A 19,272-nucleotide genomic window follows, 5' to 3' on the forward strand; every position below is an offset into this window, starting at 1 on the left:
TGTCTGAATGGAGGAGGGACACTATATCGACTGTCTGAGTGGAGGAGGGACCCTATAGTGTCTATCTGAGGGGAGGAGGAACCCTATAGAGTCTGTCTGAGGGGAGGAGGGACCCTATAGCGTCTGTCTGAGGGGAGGAGGGACACTATAGCGTCTGTCTGAGGGGAGGAGGGACCCTATAGCGTCTGTCTGAATGGAGGAGGGACCCTATAGCGTCTGTCTGAGGGGAGGAGGGACAATATATCGACTGTCTGAGTGGAGGAGGGACCCTATAGAGTCTGTCTGAGAGAAGGAGGGACCCTATAGCGTCTGTCTGAGGGAGGAGGGACCCTTTAGAGTCTGTCTGAGGGGAGGAGGGACCCTATATTGTCTGTCTGAATGGAGGAGGGACCCTATAGCGTCTGTCTGAGGGAGGAGGGACCCTATAGAGTCTGTCTGAGGGGAGGCGGGACCCTATAGCGTCTGTCTGAATTGAGGAGGGACCCTATAGTGTCTGTCTGAATGGAGGAGGGACCCTATAGCGTCTGTCTGAATGGAGGAGGGACACTATATCGACTGTCTGAGTGGAGGAGGGACCCTATAGTGTCTATCTGTGGGGAGGAGGGACCCTATATTGTCTGTCTGAATGGAGGAGGGACCCTATAGAGTCTGTCTGAGGGGAGGAGGGACCCTATAGCGTCTGTCTGAGGGGAGGAGGGACACTGTATCGACTGTCTCAGTGGAGGAGGGACCCTATAGAGTCTGTCTGAGGGGAGGAGGGACCCTATAGCGTCTGTCTGAGGGGAGGAGGGACCCTATAGAGTCTGTCTGAGGGCAGGAGGGACCCTATAGCGTCTGTCTGAGGGGAGGAGGGACACTATATCGACTGTCTTAGTGGAGTAGGGACCCTATAGCGTCTGTCTGAGGGGAGGAGGGACACTATATCGACTGTCGGAGGGGAGGATGGACCCTATAGAGTCTGTCTGAGTGGAGGAGGGACCCTATAGAGTCTGTCTGAGGGGAGGAGGGACCCTATAGCGTCTGTCTGAGGGAGGAGGGACCTTATAGAGTCTGTCTGAGGGGAGGAGGGACCCTATTGCGTCTGTCTGAGTGGAGGAGGGACCATATAGAGTCTGTCTGAGGGGAGGAGGGACCCTATATCGTCTGTCTGAATGGAGGAGGGACACTATAGAGTCTGTCTGAGTGGAGGAGGGACCCTATAGCGTCTGTCTGAGGGAGGAGGGACCCTATAGAGTCTGTCTGAGGGGAGGAGGGACCCTATATCGTCTGTCTGAATGGGAGGAGGGACCCTATTGAGTCTGTCTGAGGGGGAGGAGGGACCCTATAGAGTCTGTCTGAGGGGATGAGGGACCCTATAGAGTCTGTCTGAGGGGAGGAGGGACACTATAGAGTCTGTCTGAATGGAGGAGGGACCCTATAGTGTCTGTCTGAGGGGAGGAGGGAACCTATAGTGTCTGTCTGAGGGGAGGAGGGACACTATAGAGTCTGTCTGAATGGAGGAGGGACCCTATAGAGTCTGTCTGAGGGGAGGAGGGACACAATAGAGTCTGTCTGAGGGGAGGAGGGACCCTTTAGAGTCTGTCTGAGGGGAGGATGGACCCTATAGAGTCTGTCTGAGGGGAGGAGGGACACGATAGAGTCTGTCTGAATGGTGGAGGGACCCTATAGTGTCTGTCTGAGGGGAGGATGGAACCTATAGTGTCTGTCTGAATGGAGGAGGGACCCTATAGCGTCTGTCTGAATTGAAGAGGGACCCTATAGTGTCTGTCTGAATGGAGGAGGGACCCTATAGCGTCTGTCTGAATGGAGGAGGGACACTATATCGACTGTCTGAGTGGAGGAGGGACCCTACGGTGTCTATCTGAGGGGAGGAGGGACCCTATAGTGTCTGTCTGAGGGGAGGAGGGAACCTATAGTGTCTGTCTGAATGGAGGAGGGACCCTATAGCGTCTGTCTGAATGGAGGAGGGACACTATATCGACTGTCTGAGTGGAGGAGGGACCCTATAGTGTCTATCTGAGGGGAGGAGGGACCCTATAGAGTCTGTCTGAGGGGGAGGAGGGACCCTATAGCGTCTGTCTGAGGGGAGGAGGGACACTATAGCGTCTGTCTGAGGGGGAGGAGGGACCCTATAGCGTCTGTCTGAATGGAGGAGGGACCCTATAGCGTCTGTCTGAGGGGAGGAGGGACAATATATCGACTGTCTGAGTGGAGGAGGGACCCTATAGAGTCTGTCTGAGAGAAGGAGGGACCCTATAGCGTCTGTCTGAGGGAGGAGGGACCCTTTAGAGTCTGTCTGAGGGGAGGAGGGACCCTATATTGTCTGTCTGAATGGAGGAGGGACCCTATAGCGTCTGTCTGAGGGAGGAGGGACCCTATAGAGTCTGTCTGAGGGGAGGCGGGACCCTATAGCGTCTGTCTGAATTGAGGAGGGACCCTATAGTGTCTGTCTGAATGGAGGAGGGACCCTATAGCGTCTGTCTGAATGGAGGAGGGACACTATATCGACTGTCTGAGTGGAGGAGGGACCCTATAGTGTCTATCTGAGGGGAGGAGGAACCCTATAGAGTCTGTCTGAGGGGAGGAGGGACCCTATAGCGTCTGTCTGAGGGGAGGAGGGACACTATAGCGTCTGTCTGAGGGGAGGAGGGACCCTATAGCGTCTGTCTGAATGGAGGAGGGACCCTATAGAGTCTGTCTGAGAGAAGGAGGGACCCTATAGCGTCTGTCTGAGGGAGGAGGGACCCTTTAGAGTCTGTCTGAGGGGAGGAGGGACCCTATATTGTCTGTCTGAATGGAGGAGGGACCCTATAGAGTCTGTCTGAGGGGAGGAGGGACCCTATAGCGTCTGTCTGAGGGGAGGAGGGACACTGTATCGACTGTCTCAGTGGAGGAGGGACCCTATAGAGTCTGTCTGAGGGGAGGAGGGACCCTATAGCGTCTGTCTGAGGGGATGAGGGACCCTATAGAGTCTGTCTGAGGGCAGGAGGGACCCTATAGCGTCTGTCTGAGGGGAGGAGGGACACTATATCGACTGTCTTAGTGGAGAAAGGACCCTATAGCGTCTGTCTGAGGGGAGGAGGGACACTATATCGACTGTCTGAGGGGAGGAGGGACACTATAGAGTCTGTCTGAGGGGAGGAGGGACACTATAGCGTCTGTCTGAATGGAGGAGGGACACTATATCGACTGTCTGAGTGGAGGAGGGACCCTATAGTGTCTATCTGAGGGGAGGAGGGACCCTATAGAGTCTGTCTGAGGGGAGGAGGGACCATATAGCGTCTGTCTGAGGGGAGGAGGGACACTATAGCGTCTGTCTGAGGGAGGAGGGACCCTATAGCGTCTGTCTGAATGGAGGAGGGACCCTATAGCGTCTGTCTGAGGGGAGGAGGGACAATATATCGACTGTCTGAGTGGAGGAGGGACCCTATAGAGTCTGTCTGAGAGGAGGAGGGACCCTATAGCGTCTGTCTGAGGGAGGAGGGACCCTTTAGAGTCTGTCTGAGGGGAGGAGGGACCCTATATTGTCTGTCTGAATGGAGGAGGGACCCTATAGAGTCTGTCTGAGGGGAGGAGTGACCCTATAGCGTCTGTCTGAGGGGAGGAGGGAACCTATAGAGTCTGTCTGAGGGCAGGAGGGACCCTATAGCGTCTGTCTGAGGGGAGGAGGGACACTATATCGACTGTCTTAGTGGAGTAGGGACCCTATAGCGTCTGTCTGAGGGGAGGAGGGACACTATATCGACTGTCTGAGGGGAGGAGGGACACTATAGAGTCTGTCTGAGGGGAGGAGGGACACTATAGCGTCTGTCTGAGGGGAGGAGGGACACTATATCGACTGTCAGAGGGGAGGAGGGACCCTATAGAGTCTGTCTGAGGGGAGGAGGGACACTATAGAGTCTGTCTGAATGGAGGAGGAACCCTATAGTGTCTGTCTGAGGGGAGGAGGGACCCTATAGTGTCTGTCTGAATGGAGGAGGGACCCTATAGCGTCTGTCTGAATGGAGAATTGACCCTATAGTGTCTGTCTGAATGGAGGAGGGACCCAATAGTGTCTGTCTGAATGGAGGAGGGACACTATATCGACTGTCTGAGTGGAGGAGGGACCCTATACTGTCTATCTGAGGGGAGGAGGGACCCTATAGTGTCTGTCTCAGGGGAGGAGGGACCCTATAGAGTCTGTCTGAGGGGGAGGAGGGACACTATAGCGTCTGTCTGAGGGGAGGAGGGACACTATATTCACTGTCTTAGTGGAGGAGGGACCCTATAGAGTCTGTCTGAGGGGAGGAGGGACCCTATAGCGTCTGTCTGAGGGGAGGAGGGACCCTATAGAGTCTGTCTGAGGGGAGGAGGGACCCTATAGCGTCTGTCTGAGGGGAGGAGGGACACTATATCAACTGTCTGAGTGGAGGAGGACCCTTTAGAGTCTGTCTGAGGGGAGGAGGGACACTATAGAGTCTGTCTGAGGGGAGGAGGGACACTAAAGCGTCTGTCTGAGGGGAGGAGGGACACTATATCGACTTTCGGGGGGGAGGAGGGACCCTATAGATTCTGTCTGAATGGAGGAGGGACCCTATAGTGTCTGTCTGAGGGGAGGAGGGACCCTATAGTGTCTGTCTAAATGGAGGAGGGACCCTATAGCGTCTGTCTGAATGGAGGAGGGACCCTATAGCGTCTGTCTGAATGAAGGAGGGACCCTATAGCGTCTGTCTGAATGAAGGATGGACCCTATATCGACTGTCTGAGTGGAGGAGGGACCCTATAGTGTCAATCTGAGGGGAGGAGGGACCCTATAGTGTCTGTCTGAGGGGAGGAGGGACCCTATAGTGTCTGTCTGAGGGGAGGAGGGACCCTATAGAGTCTGTCTGAGGGGAGGAGGGACCCTATAGCGTCTGTCTGAATGGAGGAGGGACCCTATAGTGTCTGTCTGAGGGGAGGAGGGACACTATATCGACTGTCTGAGGGGAGGAGGGAACCTATAGAGTCTGTCTGAGGGCAGGAGGGACCCTATAGCGTCTGTCTGAGGGGAGGAGGGACACTATATCGACTGTCTTAGTGGAGTAGGGACCCTATAGCGTCTGTCTGAGGGGAGGAGGGACACTATATCGACTGTCTGATGGGAGGAGGGACACTATAGAGTCTGTCTGAGGGGAGGAGGGACACTATAGCGTCTGTCTGAGGGAGGAGGGACCCTTTAGAGTCTGTCTGAGGGGAGGAGGGACCCTATATTGTCTGTCTGAATGGAGGAGGGACCCTATAGAGTCTGTCTGAGGGGAGGAGGGACCCTATAGCGTCTGTCTGAGGGGAGGAGGGACACTGTATCGACTGTCTCAGTGGAGGAGGGACCCTATAGAGTCTGTCTGAGGGGAGGAGGGACCCTATAGCGTCTGTCTGAGGGGAGGAGGGAACCTATAGAGTCTGTCTGAGGGCAGGAGGGACCCTATAGCGTCTGTCTGAGGGGAGGAGGGACACTATATCGACTGTCTTAGTGGAGTAGGGACCCTATAGCGTCTGTCTGAGGGGAGGAGGGACACTATATCGACTGTCTGAGGGGAGGAGGGACACTATAGAGTCTGTCTGAGGGGAGGAGGGACACTATAGCGTCTGTCTGAGGGGAGGAGGGACACTATATCGACTGTCAGAGGGGAGGAGGGACCCTATAGAGTCTGTCTGAGGGGGAGGAGGGACACTATAGAGTCTGTCTGAATGGAGGAGGAACCCTATAGTGTCTGTCTGAGGGGAGGAGGGACCCTATAGTGTCTGTCTGAATGGAGGAGGGACCCTATAGCGTCTGTCTGAATGGAGAAGTGACCCTATAGTGTCTGTCTGAATGGAGGAGGGACCCAATAGTGTCTGTCTGAATGGAGGAGGGACACTATATCGACTGTCTGAGTGGAGGAGGGACCCTATACTGTCTATCTGAGGGGAGGAGGGACACTATATCGACTGTCTTAGTGGAGTAGGGACCCTATAGCGTCTGTCTGAGGGGAGGAGGGACACTATATCGACTGTCTGAGGGGAGGAGGGACACTATAGAGTCTGTCTGAGGGGAGGAGGGACACTATAGCGTCTGTCTGAGGGGAGGAGGGACACTATATCGACTGTCAGAGGGGAGGAGGGACCCTATAGAGTCTGTCTGAGGGGAGGAGGGACACTATAGAGTCTGTCTGAATGGAGGAGGAACCCTATAGTGTCTGTCTGAGGGGAGGAGGGACCCTATAGTGTCTGTCTGAATGGAGGAGGGACCCTATAGCGTCTGTCTGAATGGAGAATTGACCCTATAGTGTCTGTCTGAATGGAGGAGGGACCCAATAGTGTCTGTCTGAATGGAGGAGGGACACTATATCGACTGTCTGAGTGGAGGAGGGACCCTATACTGTCTATCTGAGGGGAGGAGGGACCCTATAGTGTCTGTCTCAGGGGAGGAGGGACCCTATAGAGTCTGTCTGAGGGGAGGAGGGACACTATAGCGTCTGTCTGAGGGGAGGAGGGACACTATATTAACTGTCTGAGTGGAGGAGGGACCCTATAGAGTCTGTCTGAGGGGAGGAGGGACCCTATAGCGTCTGTCTGAGGGGAGGAGGGACCCTATAGAGTCTGTCTGAGGGGAGGAGGGACCCTATAGCGTCTGTCTGAGGGGAGGAGGGACACTATATCAACTGTCTGAGTGGAGGAGGACCCTTTAGAGTCTGTCTGAGGGGAGGAGGGACACTATAGAGTCTGTCTGAGGGGAGGAGGGACACTAAAGCGTCTGTCTGAGGGGAGGAGGGACACTATATCGACTTTCGGGGGGGAGGAGGGACCCTATAGATTCTGTCTGAATGGAGGAGGGACCCTATAGTGTCTGTCTGAGGGGAGGAGGGACCCTATAGTGTCTGTCTAAATGGAGGAGGGACCCTATAGCGTCTGTCTGAATGGAGGAGGGACCCTATAGCGTCTGTCTGAATGAAGGAGGGACCCTATAGCGTCTGTCTGAATGAAGGATGGACCCTATATCGACTGTCTGAGTGGAGGAGGGACCCTATAGTGTCAATCTGAGGGGAGGAGGGACCCTATAGTGTCTGTCTGAGGGGAGGAGGGACCCTATAGTGTCTGTCTGAGGGGAGGAGGGACCCTATAGAGTCTGTCTGAGGGGAGGAGGGACCCTATAGCGTCTGTCTGAATGGAGGAGGGACCCTATAGTGTCTGTCTGAGGGGAGGAGGGACACTATATCGACTGTCTGAGGGGAGGAGGGAACCTATAGAGTCTGTCTGAGGGCAGGAGGGACCCTATAGCGTCTGTCTGAGGGGAGGAGGGACACTATATCGACTGTCTTAGTGGAGTAGGGCCCTAAGCGTCTGTCTGAGGGGAGGAGGGACACTATATCGACTGTCTGATGGGAGGAGGGACACTATAGAGTCTGTCTGAGGGGAGGAGGGACACTATAGCGTCTGTCTGAGGGAGGAGGGACCCTTTAGAGTCTGTCTGAGGGGAGGAGGGACCCTATATTGTCTGTCTGAATGGAGGAGGGACCCTATAGAGTCTGTCTGAGGGGAGGAGGGACCCTATAGCGTCTGTCTGAGGGGAGGAGGGACACTGTATCGACTGTCTCAGTGGAGGAGGGACCCTATAGAGTCTGTCTGAGGGGAGGAGGGACCCTATAGCGTCTGTCTGAGGGGAGGAGGGAACCTATAGAGTCTGTCTGAGGGCAGGAGGGACCCTATAGCGTCTGTCTGAGGGGAGGAGGGACACTATATCGACTGTCTTAGTGGAGTAGGGACCCTATAGCGTCTGTCTGAGGGGAGGAGGGACACTATATCGACTGTCTGAGGGGAGGAGGGACACTATAGAGTCTGTCTGAGGGGAGGAGGGACACTATAGCGTCTGTCTGAGGGGAGGAGGGACACTATATCGACTGTCAGAGGGGAGGAGGGACCCTATAGAGTCTGTCTGAGGGGAGGAGGGACACTATAGAGTCTGTCTGAATGGAGGAGGAACCCTATAGTGTCTGTCTGAGGGGAGGAGGGACCCTATAGTGTCTGTCTGAATGGAGGAGGGACCCTATAGCGTCTGTCTGAATGGAGAATTGACCCTATAGTGTCTGTCTGAATGGAGGAGGGACCCAATAGTGTCTGTCTGAATGGAGGAGGGACACTATATCGACTGTCTGAGTGGAGGAGGGACCCTATACTGTCTATCTGAGGGGAGGAGGGACCCTATAGTGTCTGTCTCAGGGGAGGAGGGACCCTATAGAGTCTGTCTGAGGGGAGGAGGGACACTATAGCGTCTGTCTGAGGGGAGGAGGGACACTATATTCACTGTCTGAGTGGAGGAGGGACCCTATAGAGTCTGTCTGAGGGGAGGAGGGACCCTATAGCGTCTGTCTGAGGGGAGGAGGGACCCTATAGAGTCTGTCTGAGGGGAGGAGGGACCCTATAGCGTCTGTCTGAGGGGAGGAGGGACACTATATCAACTGTCTGAGTGGAGGAGGACCCTTTAGAGTCTGTCTGAGGGGAGGAGGGACACTATAGAGTCTGTCTGAGGGGAGGAGGGACACTAAAGCGTCTGTCTGAGGGGAGGAGGGACACTATATCGACTTTCGGAGGGGAGGAGGGACCCTATAGATTCTGTCTGAATGGAGGAGGGACCCTATAGTGTCTGTCTGAGGGGAGGAGGGACCCTATAGTGTCTGTCTAAATGGAGGAGGGACCCTATAGCGTCTGTCTGAATGGAGGAGGGACCCTATAGCGTCTGTCTGAATGAAGGAGGGACCCTATAGCGTCTGTCTGAATGAAGGAGGGACCCTATATCGACTGTCTGAGTGGAGGAGGGACCCTATAGTGTCTGTCTGAGGGGAGGAGGGACCCTATAGAGTCTGTCTGAGGGGAGGAGGGACCCTATAGCGTCTGTCTGAATGGAGGAGGGACCCTATAGTGTCTGTCTGAGGGGAGGAGGGACACTATATCGACTGTCTGAGTGGAGGAGGGACTCTATAGAGTCTGTCTGAGGGAATGAGGGACCCTATAGTGTCTGTCTGAGGGGAGGAGGGACACTATATCGTCTGTCTGTGGGGAGGAGGGACCCTATAGAGTCTGTCTGAGGGGAGGAGGGTTCCCTAGTAAAGGACATGGGAGGGATCTGAAATAATTTTCTGAGCTTGTCTGATAATTATCTATTCAAAAATAGTCCGCAGGGAGGGATATTGCCTCACACCCATGACCTTCAGGGCAGTTTGATAAATTGCCAAACCAGACTGTGATGCCGTATCTCAGGATTCTCTCTATGAACGCATGGTAGAACAGGAACACCAAAATCACTTAGTCTATGTAGGAAATAGAGGCGTTGTTGGACTCTGAAGCAGACCCTCTTTACTTTGACCTTCCAGCTCAGCACCTTGTCCAAGTGTACACCCAGGTACTTATGTGAACTGACCTGTGCTATGTTGGCATTGTGGACAACCACAGACACAGGGTCACCGACAGATTTGGGGTCAAACACCATCTCCTACATTTTCTTTACATTAAGGATGAGATTAAAGACTCCTCCATACCTCTGGACTGCATCACCTCCCTTGGTTGTCCGTTTGGAACAGATAAACAGGAGGGTTTAAATGCGCACATCTCAAATCACATGAGATTATTTTCCAATGGAAGCTCTCGCTGGGTTAATGAGGAAACTAGTCACACCTGTGACACTCACCCACTTTTCTTGTGGAAGCACACTACACCCCCACCACGGAGCCCCCAACTTCCTCTCCCAGGGCCTGAGCTGCTTTACGTTCAGGAGTTGCTGGTACAACTCCGCCGCCTGGTCCTTCTGTTACCGCGATGACAGCGCCGGCTCGATGCGCACCTCCTCGGAAGAGGATGATATCTATCTGTAAATAAGTCTATTCAATTTTCTCTTTCACATATATGTCTATGTCTGTATTTAATTGTTACTCTCAATATTGCCAGGTCCATCTCTCTAACCTAATGTCACATCTCAACCTCCATGTATATGCTACTATAATATTCTATGCCTATACTCTGCTCTAAAGACATGTCTCAATATGCTTGTATCCAACAGTCTCGCTTGTCATTGTCAGGTCCATCCCTCTAACCTTATCTCCCTCTTCCTATCCTCTCTTCCACAGAGCGGTCCCCTCCGTCCCCGTGCTCACCTCCCTGCAGTCGTCTCTGGCCCTGGGCCCTTGGCTGTCAGAGCTGCACCGCGGTGCCAGCACCCTGGACCCCCGCCGCATCGCCCCCAGCTTCCTCTCCCAGGGGCCTGAGCTGACCGACTTCCAGGAGTCCCTGGAGCAACTCCGCCTCCTGGTGACGACAGCGGCGGCATGATGCGCTCCTCCTCAGAAGAGGACAACGATGTTTGACAGTGATGATTGATTGACTGACAACCGCTGAACCGCAAGAGTCATTTTCTTTTCTGTCTTCCGCGCTGTTAGTTCATAATGATTCTATGCACTCCATCCCATCTGAATTGACGGGTCTCGATTGACCTCGACTGGTATTGAAAGACCCACCTAGTCCACATTGGATCTGATCGCTTTCTGACTCCGTGACTTTTGATAAGGATTGTGTATTGTGGTTGGAATGAATGGACTGGCTGTTTGAGATGGTGACAGAGAACGGTTCTGGTAAAATGATGAGGTTTTAACTGACAAAAGATAATAGTTGGAAAATGAAACTAACTCAATCATGATGTAAAGTTCTATACTTATTATCTTAGTCAGCCTTGTGTTCTGATTCGTTGTGTTCTTGAACGTAGCCCTGTCTTTCATTTTTGTTCATTGATTTCACCTGTGTTAGTTACTCACTTGGTCTCATCAGCTCCTTATTTAGTTCAGTTCATTCTGTTTGTACCTTTGTGAGGTATTGTTCATTTTGACTCTACTAAGCCTTTTCCTAGCTCGTTTGTGAGAACCAGTTACAGCCTTCAGTCCTAGTTTTGATTCACCTGCCTGTTAGCCTGCCCGATGATAATACTACTACTACTAATTATATATAATAATATAGAAAATATAATAATTTAAAAAACGCACAAGATCGACGATGTGAGTTAAAGAAACACGATAATGGAAGTATATGTGTATCTCCATGTAAATGTGCTTTATACAAATGTCCAGTTGTTGTCAATAATTTCTCAAATTAAGATAACAGAAGATAGCAGTCATGGTAGATTTATGCTAGAATCTGTTGCAGGGAAGAATTGTAGTTTTTCTAGACTTATTTTGCCACTAAATGGAAGCATTAAACTATGGCCATACATTCAAAGAGAGCCAACAACCCAGAGATGGATTAAACGCATTACACATCCATTTATCTGTCAAAAGTTAAAATCATTAAAACTTTTTGCACAAGATAAAATCACATAAGAATATGAATTATTAAATGGGGGATACATATATAAAAACTGTGTGGCTTGCCCCTAGACGCACCTACAATCTACTTTATATGTTTTGCCTATAGCTTAAAACTATCTTCTCAGTGTCATGTGTCTATTGATGAGAATCAAGTTGTCTGTAGCCTTAATAACAAAATGGTAAGTATCTATTTGTTAACCACAAACACAAATATCTCTCTCTCTCTGACTCACACTCAGACGCTCTCTCTCTCTCACACACACACACACACACACACACACACACACACACACACACACACACACACACACACACACACACACACACACACACACACACACACACACACACACACACACACACACACACACACACACAGCTTTCTCAGGAGGAAGCTGACCAGAGGAAGTTTACCCACATCAGTTTCCTTATTATCACTCTATGACAAGAGTTCAAGAGAAGATAACAAACTTGTGAGGATTTCAAGAAGGAGAAACTAAAGAATTAGATGTCTAAAGTCTACTGTCTTCAAGATAGCTCTTATTCTTTCACGGACCACGGTGAACATGAACTCCTCCAGCAACTCTAGCTTGGACTCCACATCCTTGAATTCGGGCCGCCTGATTTCGAGCACCGTCCTGGGGCTGTGCTGTGCGCTGGGCCTCCCTGGTAACATAGCTGTCCTGGTGGTCATCCTGTGCCGCTCGTCCCAACGCCCCAACTTCACCCTGTGCCTCATGCTGAACCTGGCTTCCTCCGACGTCCTGTGCCTGGCCACGGTGCCCGTGTGGATCTATACTCTCCTGTACCGCTGGACTCTGGGCCGTGCTGCATGCAAGTTAGCTACCTTCTTGCTCTACCTCAGCCTGTATGCTAACGTGCTAACGGTCACTCTACTCGGTGTCCAGCGCTACCTCCAGGTGCTCTACCCGCAGATGTGGAACAGGCTGGGGCGCAAGGGGGAGGCAGTGCTGCTCCTGGCCCTGTGGGGGCTCGCCAGTGCCCTGACTGCCCCCGCCGTTGCCACTCGCGATGTGCGCGATGGCGAGCTCAAGTGCCAGCGACACACGGGCTCCGATGCTGAAAGAGTTGCTGTCCTCCTCTTGGAGACCCTTTTAGGGTTCGTGGTTCCTTTCTCTGTGCTGGTCACGTCCTACTGCTGCCTCCACCGGCGGGTGAACCAGACGGCGCTGTTCAGCAGTGCAAAGTTGACGCGGCTGGTTACCAGTGTGGTGGTCGCCTTCTTCATCCTCTGGATCCCTGTGCACATTGTCAATGTGGTAGATATCGCCGGCATTGCGCTGCAGACATCCTGGCCAGAGGCGTCGGGCAGCGCTGCTGAGACACAGAAGCGCCGCAGCGCGTGTCGTCCGGACCTTTACGTTTTTTAACAGCTGTCTGGACCCCTTCCTGTACGCCTTCGCCTCGCGGAGGATCCGTGAGCAGCCCAAGTCGTCATCGAGGGGCGACAGCAGGATGCAGGTCACAAATATCTGATGTCTGAAGCTGTGCCCCGCTGGTGTGACTAAAGGCATGTGACTGGAATGCCAACCCCTAATTCTAACCCTCAGCCTACCCATAATCAAACCCCCTAACCCTAACCTTAACAAATCAGGGTACTCTCAAAAATAAATAGCTTTTTTAGGTGTTCTTGACTTGGTTTTTAGAGCAGCCAAATAAGAGGCCCATTGCCCCTGCTATTTTGTCCTCAACAAAACCTACATTTGGGTTGCTGACTGTATAGGCTGTACTTTCTAGGTATCCATAGGTTAGCCTAGATTTGTTATTTTGGTGATCTAACGCCCTTCAAGCTTGACCTCCATTGGTCAAAGCCTAAATTGTGTTGCTTCTGTCAGCTTTCCCTATGAATAAATACATATATTTGGTTACCATGAATAAGTTTATCTTACAGTACATGTACTTCTGCTTTGGTTCAGAAGAGCTGTGTTGCGGAAGAGCTGTGTTGGAATATTTTCGTCATACTTGTGAAGTTGCCTCATTGTATGTCAAAATCAGGTATTTGAGCAGTGAGCACAATGGAAAAACACACTAGATCTACGCAACAACATTTCTGCCTAAATAGATCAATTAAAGCATGCATTTCAAACCTTAAACCACTCTGATGCCCAAAATGGGTTTAACCATTTTAGTTTCAGTCTAACTCGCAACAGTAGTGCGCCAACTTGCCAACACCGCCCCCAAAAAATCATTCTGAACCAAATGAAGGTAGAACTTGCCATATGTCAGATGTAACAACACATTTGGTACAACGGACAAACAACTTTATCTGCACCCAAAGGAACATGCCTTGAGGTTCAAAATTTGAAAAAAAGCTTGAGATTGACATACTGTAGTTTAAAACATATTATGAAACTATAAACAGTTTTTGAGGGATTATGATCAGGTGGAAAAAATGATGAGCTTCCATACACCCAGCATTTATTGTAGAGGTGCTGACTAACTGTATAAATAGAAAGATAGAAAGTAGTACACTCTACATAGATATGCGTTGCACACCCTGCATATGCTCCCAACAAAATCTAATGGGTAACTTTCTTTTTATACGGTTCTGGGGAACTTGCACATTTTCAGATGTAAGTGGTATATTTTCAAAACTCTAAGTACAAAACTTGAAATTCATAACACTTGTAATGCCCTCTATCTTATGTTCAGAACTTTGATTGTGCATTCATTGGGGTTTCACAGGCCTTTCACTCTTGAGTCACTCTTGAGTCATTCAAGCAAAATCAAATCTAACTTGCTATTCTTTTTGAAGTACTGAATGGAAAGAACAGTAGATGGTAAATATCATTTTCAAATTATAGTAGAGGGTAAATATCATTTTCCACAGAGTATTTGACCATAACTTGACACGCACAATGTTTTAAATCATTTGAATCCAATGGCAGGTTGTGAGCATGTTCAGAAATACAGTGCCTTCAGAAAGTATTCACACCCTTTGACTTTTCCACAGTTTTTTTCCAGCCTGAATTTAAAATAGATTAAATTAATATTTTGTGTCACTGGCCTACACACAATCTCCCATAATGTCAAAGACAAATAATGTCCTAAGAACTGTTTACAAATTAATAAAAAGTGAAAGCTGAATTGTCTCGAGTCAACAAGTATTCAACCCTTTTGTTATGGGCATCCTAAATGAGTTCAGGATATAACATTTAGTTATTGAAGTTATTAATTACACTTTGGATGGTGCATCAATACACCCAGTCATTACAAAGATACAAGCGTCCTTCCTAACTCAGTTGCCAGAGAGGAAGGAATTTCACCATGAGGCCAAATGGTGACTTTAAAACAGTCACAGAGTTTAATGGCTGTGATAGGAGAAATCGGAGGATGGATCAACAACATTGTAGTTACTCCACAATACTAATCTAGTTTACAGAGTGAAAAGAAGGAAGCCTGTACAAAATACAAAATATTTCAAAAAATGCATCCTGTTTGCAACAAGGCACCAAAATAATACTGAAACAAAATGAGACAATTCATTCTTTGTCCTGAATACGAAGTGTTATGTTCGGGGCAAATCCAATACAACACATTACTGAGTACCACTCTCCACATTTTCAAACATAGTGTTAACTGCTTCATGTTATGGGTATGCTTGTAATTGTTAAGGACCGGGGAGTTTTTCAGGATAAAAAAATAAATGGAATGGAGCCAAGCACAGGCAAAATCCTGGAGTAAAACCTGGTTCAGTCTGCTTTCTACCAGACAGTGGGAAACAAATTCACCTTTCAGCAGGACTATAACCTAAAATGAGGCAAATCTACACTGGAGTTGCATACCAAGAAGACAGTGAATGTTCCGGAGTGGCCGAGTTACAGTTTTGACTTAAAATAATCTATGGCAAAACCTAAACATTTATATTTATCAATGATCAACAACCAATTTGACAGAGCTTGAAGAATTTTCAAAAGAGTAATGGGGAAATGTTGCACAATCCAAGTGTGGAAAGCTCTTAGAGACTTACCCAGAAAGACTCACAGCTGTAATCACTGCCAAAGGTGGTTCTACAAAGTATTGACTCAGCGCTGTGAATACTTGTGTAATTTAGCTGGTTCTATATTTCATTTTCAATACATTTGCAAAGGTTTTCCAAAACATGTTTTCACTTGGTCATTAATCATTTTAATTTATTTTTGAATTCAGGCTGTAACACAACAAAATGTGGCATAATTCAAGGGGTATGAATACTTTCTAATCGCACTGTATGTCAGTCTTATTGTATGTCAGTATTATCCTTATACAGTACATACTGTACGTATAAAGCATCAGAAATAGGGGTATTGTGAAGCAGTTGTCAGTATTATCCTTATACAGTACATACTGTACGTATAAAGCATCAGAAATAGGGGTATTGTGAAGCAGTTGGCTACTGTAAAACTGTAACACGGTGTTGTATACCATTATTATTTCAAATGGTTGTATCTTTTTAATAAGGTACACATTTACATTTACGTCATTTAGCAGACGCTCTTATCCAGAGCGACTTACAAATTGGTGCATTCACCTTATGATATCCAGTGGAACAACCACTTTACAATAGTACATCTATATCTTTTTGGGGGGGAGGGTGGGGGGGGGGGTTAGAAGGATTACTTAATCCTATCCCAGGTATTCCTTAAAGAGGTGGGGTTTCAGGTGTCTCCGGAAGGTGGTGATTGACTCCGCTGTCCTGGCGTCATGAGGGAGCTTGTTCCACCATTGGGGTGCCAGGGCAGCGAACAGTTTTGACTGGGCTGAGCGGGAACTGTGCTTCCGCAGAGGTAGGGAGGCGAGCAGGCCAGAGGTGGATGAACGCAGTGCCCTTCTTTGGGTGTAGGGACTGATCAGAGCCTGAAGGTACGGAGGTGCCGTTCCCCTCACAGCTCCGTAGGCAAGCACCATGGTCTTGTAGCAGATGCGAGCTTCAACTGGAAGCCAGTGGAGTGTGCGGAGGAGCGGGGTGACGTGAGAGAGCTTGGGAAGGTTGAACACCAGACGGGCTGCGGCGTTCTGGATGAGTTGTAGGGGTTTAATGGCAGAGACAGGGAGCCCCGCCAACAGCGAGTTGCAGTAATCCAGACGGGAGATGACAAGTGCCTGGATTAGGACCTGCGCCGCTTCCTGTGTGAGGCAGGGTCGTACTCTGCGAATGTTGTAGAGCATGAACCTACAGGATCGGGTCACCGCCTTGATGTTAGCGGAGAACGACAGGGTGTTGTCCAGGTTCACGCCAAGGCTCTTAGCACTCTGGGAGGAGGACACAATGGAGTTGTCAACCGTGATGGCGAGATCATGGAACGGGCAGTCCTTCCCCGGGAGGAAGAGCAGCTCTGTCTTGCCGAGGTTCAGCTTGAGGTGGTGATCCGTCATCCACACTGATATGTCTGCCAGACATGCAGAGATGCGATTCGCCACCTGGTTATCAGAAGGGGGAAAGGAGAAGATTGATTGTGTGTCATCTGCGTAGCAATGATAGGAGAGACCATGTGAGGATATGACAGAGCCAAGTGACTTGGTGTATAAAAAGAATAGGAAAGGGCCTAGAACTGAGCCCTGGGGGACACCAGTGGTGAGAGCACGTGGTGCGGAGACGGATTCTCGCCACGCCACCTGGTAGGAGCGACCTGTCAGGTAGGACGCAATCCAAGAGTGAGCCGCGCTGGAGATGCCCAACTCGGAGAGGGTGGAGAGGAGGATCTGATGGTTCACAGTATCAAAGGCAGCAGATAGATCTAGAAGGATGAGAGCAGAGGCGAGAGAGTTAGCTTTAGCAGTGCGGAGAGCCTCCGTGACACAGAGAAGAGCAGTCTCAGTTGAATGACCAGTCTTGAAACCTGACTGATTTGGATCAAGAAGGTCATTCTGAGAGAGATAGCAAGAGAGCTGGAATTCCACGTGGGTCGTGCGCGCTGGGACCACCAGGTTAGAGTGGCAGCGGCCATGCGGTGTGAAGCGTTTGTGTGGCCTGTGCAGAGAGGAGAGAACAGGGATAGACAGACACATAGTTTACAGGCTACAGGAGAGGCTACGCTAATGCAAAGGAGATTGGAATGAAAATCAACTAAACAACTGGGGAAGCGAGAGAGCAGGGCCTCCCTCACTAACCATTCACTGAAACACTCAAATATAACTTTTCCAACTTCCACTTTAGAAATTATAATTGATGTAAACTACAGTGGTTCAATGTTTCCAGGAATAGGCTCAAACTTAGTTTATTCTGCTAGATAACTTGGTACAGTATTCTTCCGTGAAACCCACCCAGTGCACCGTATCCTATGACGCCGTAGCTAACTAGCATGCTAGCATCCAATAACACATGGTTAGCACCAATACTTGGTTACAACAAGCTACCAATGGATCATTCGTGTCCGTGTCTAGTTCCTTTCATAACGCAGAAGTAATTAAACGTTGGCTAGCTAACACAAAGTCAGTCCTGCTAGCTACACAAGTGGACTACACAACTCGAAAGTTCAGAAAGTTAAGCTTACGTTGCAAAAATCTTATTGACTAAAAATGATACAGTACTGCTAGCTGGTAGAGTTGGCTAGCTAGCAGTGGCTGCGTTTACCTTTATCTTTTATCTTTGTTACAGAGACAACTATGTAGCTAGCTAACATTACACTAATCAAATCATTCCGTTGTAATGTATTTCGTTTCTACAGTACTGCTAGTTGGTAAAGTTGGCTAGCCTCTAGAGGACCCCTTCCCGCTCTGATCCCGGTAACAGGATTTATTGACAAGATACCATGGCAGGAAATTCAAACGTTGTTTAGCATCAATCTTTAGGGCCATTTTTAACGTGAAACATCAGTAATATTTCAACCCGACCTCTCCTGTGTCTTGAAAAACATTTTGAAAAATGTCTCGCCTCACATGAACGCGCAGGTGCGCGCAATAATGAAGTGACGACATCCCAGGGACGTCAACTTCTCTTCCTTCTCATTCGTTCTCTGTTCATCATAGACGCTTCAAACAACTTTATAAAGATCGTTGACATCTAGTGGAAGCCGTAGGAAGTGCGAACTGAATCCTTTGTCACTGTGTGATCTATTAGCAATGACTCGAAAATAGTACAGCCACAAAATTCTCATTTCCTGCTTGTATTTTTCTCAGGTTTTTGCCTGCCATATGAGTTTTGTTATACTTACAGACACCATTCAAACGGTTTTAGAAAATTCAGAGTGTTTTCTATCCAAATCTGTTAATAATATGCATATCCTAGCTTCTGAGTTGGTGTAGGAGGCAGTTAAAAATGGGCACATATTCAAAATTCTCAATACTGCCCCCTAGCCCCAACAGGCTAGCTAGCAGTGGCTGTGGCTGTGGTGTTGACGCCGTTTGGAAAACGGCGCGAACGAACGAATACAGCTGGCTAGCTAACCTTGTTAGTTTCTCAAAGTTTGTTTCTCAAAGCTACACCAACACCTTTAGCTACACCTTTGTCCTTGATGCAAAGACAACTATGTAGCTAGCTAGCTAACATTACACTAATCAAATTGTTCCGTTGTTCCGTTGTAATGTAATGTAATGAAATGTAATATTACCCGCGGAGCGAAGTACAGCACGACTACTCACTCCAGCATCCGGTACTACAAAACAGGTACACATGGACAGAAAAACAAGTCATGAGACCGAACAAGACAAACAGTTCCCATTCCACACCCGAACCACAGGACTTCACCAACCCTAATTTAGATTAGTGGTTCACAATAGCAGCCTTTTTACACAGTCATGTTGTATGCCATTTCTACCCCATGCAACATTGTGCAAAATCAGCTTCTCTACTGATACAGTATCGCCTGTCTCTCTTCTTGAAATTCATCAGCTTGCAGTGTATCAATGAAATTCAGATAATGACAGGAATATATTGTTATATACAACCCAGGTATTTCAACAGTACACTATAATTAAGCAATAAGGCACG

General features: G+C 49.2%; 1 protein-coding gene across 1 annotated transcript; it reads left to right on the forward strand.

The window, feature by feature from the left end:
- The first annotated feature begins 11,756 nt into the window (after positions 1–11,756).
- On the forward strand, positions 11,757–13,231 carry LOC106570155 (leukotriene B4 receptor 1). The gene has a single exon (XM_014142185.2). It carries the CDS (start codon positions 11,909–11,911, stop codon positions 12,731–12,733), a length of 825 nt encoding a protein of 274 aa, XP_013997660.2. The 5' UTR covers positions 11,757–11,908; the 3' UTR covers positions 12,734–13,231.
- Positions 13,232–19,272: the final 6,041 nt, after the last annotated feature.

This window comes from Salmo salar, chromosome ssa14, assembly GCF_905237065.1.
Source record: "Salmo salar chromosome ssa14, Ssal_v3.1, whole genome shotgun sequence".
Lineage (NCBI taxonomy): Eukaryota > Metazoa > Chordata > Actinopteri > Salmoniformes > Salmonidae > Salmo > Salmo salar.

Excerpts from the sequence above, each read along its gene's own strand:
- LOC106570155 (XM_014142185.2), top strand. The coding sequence starts at position 11,909 with ATGAACTCCTCCAGCAACTCTAGCTTGGACTCCACATCCTTGAATTCG.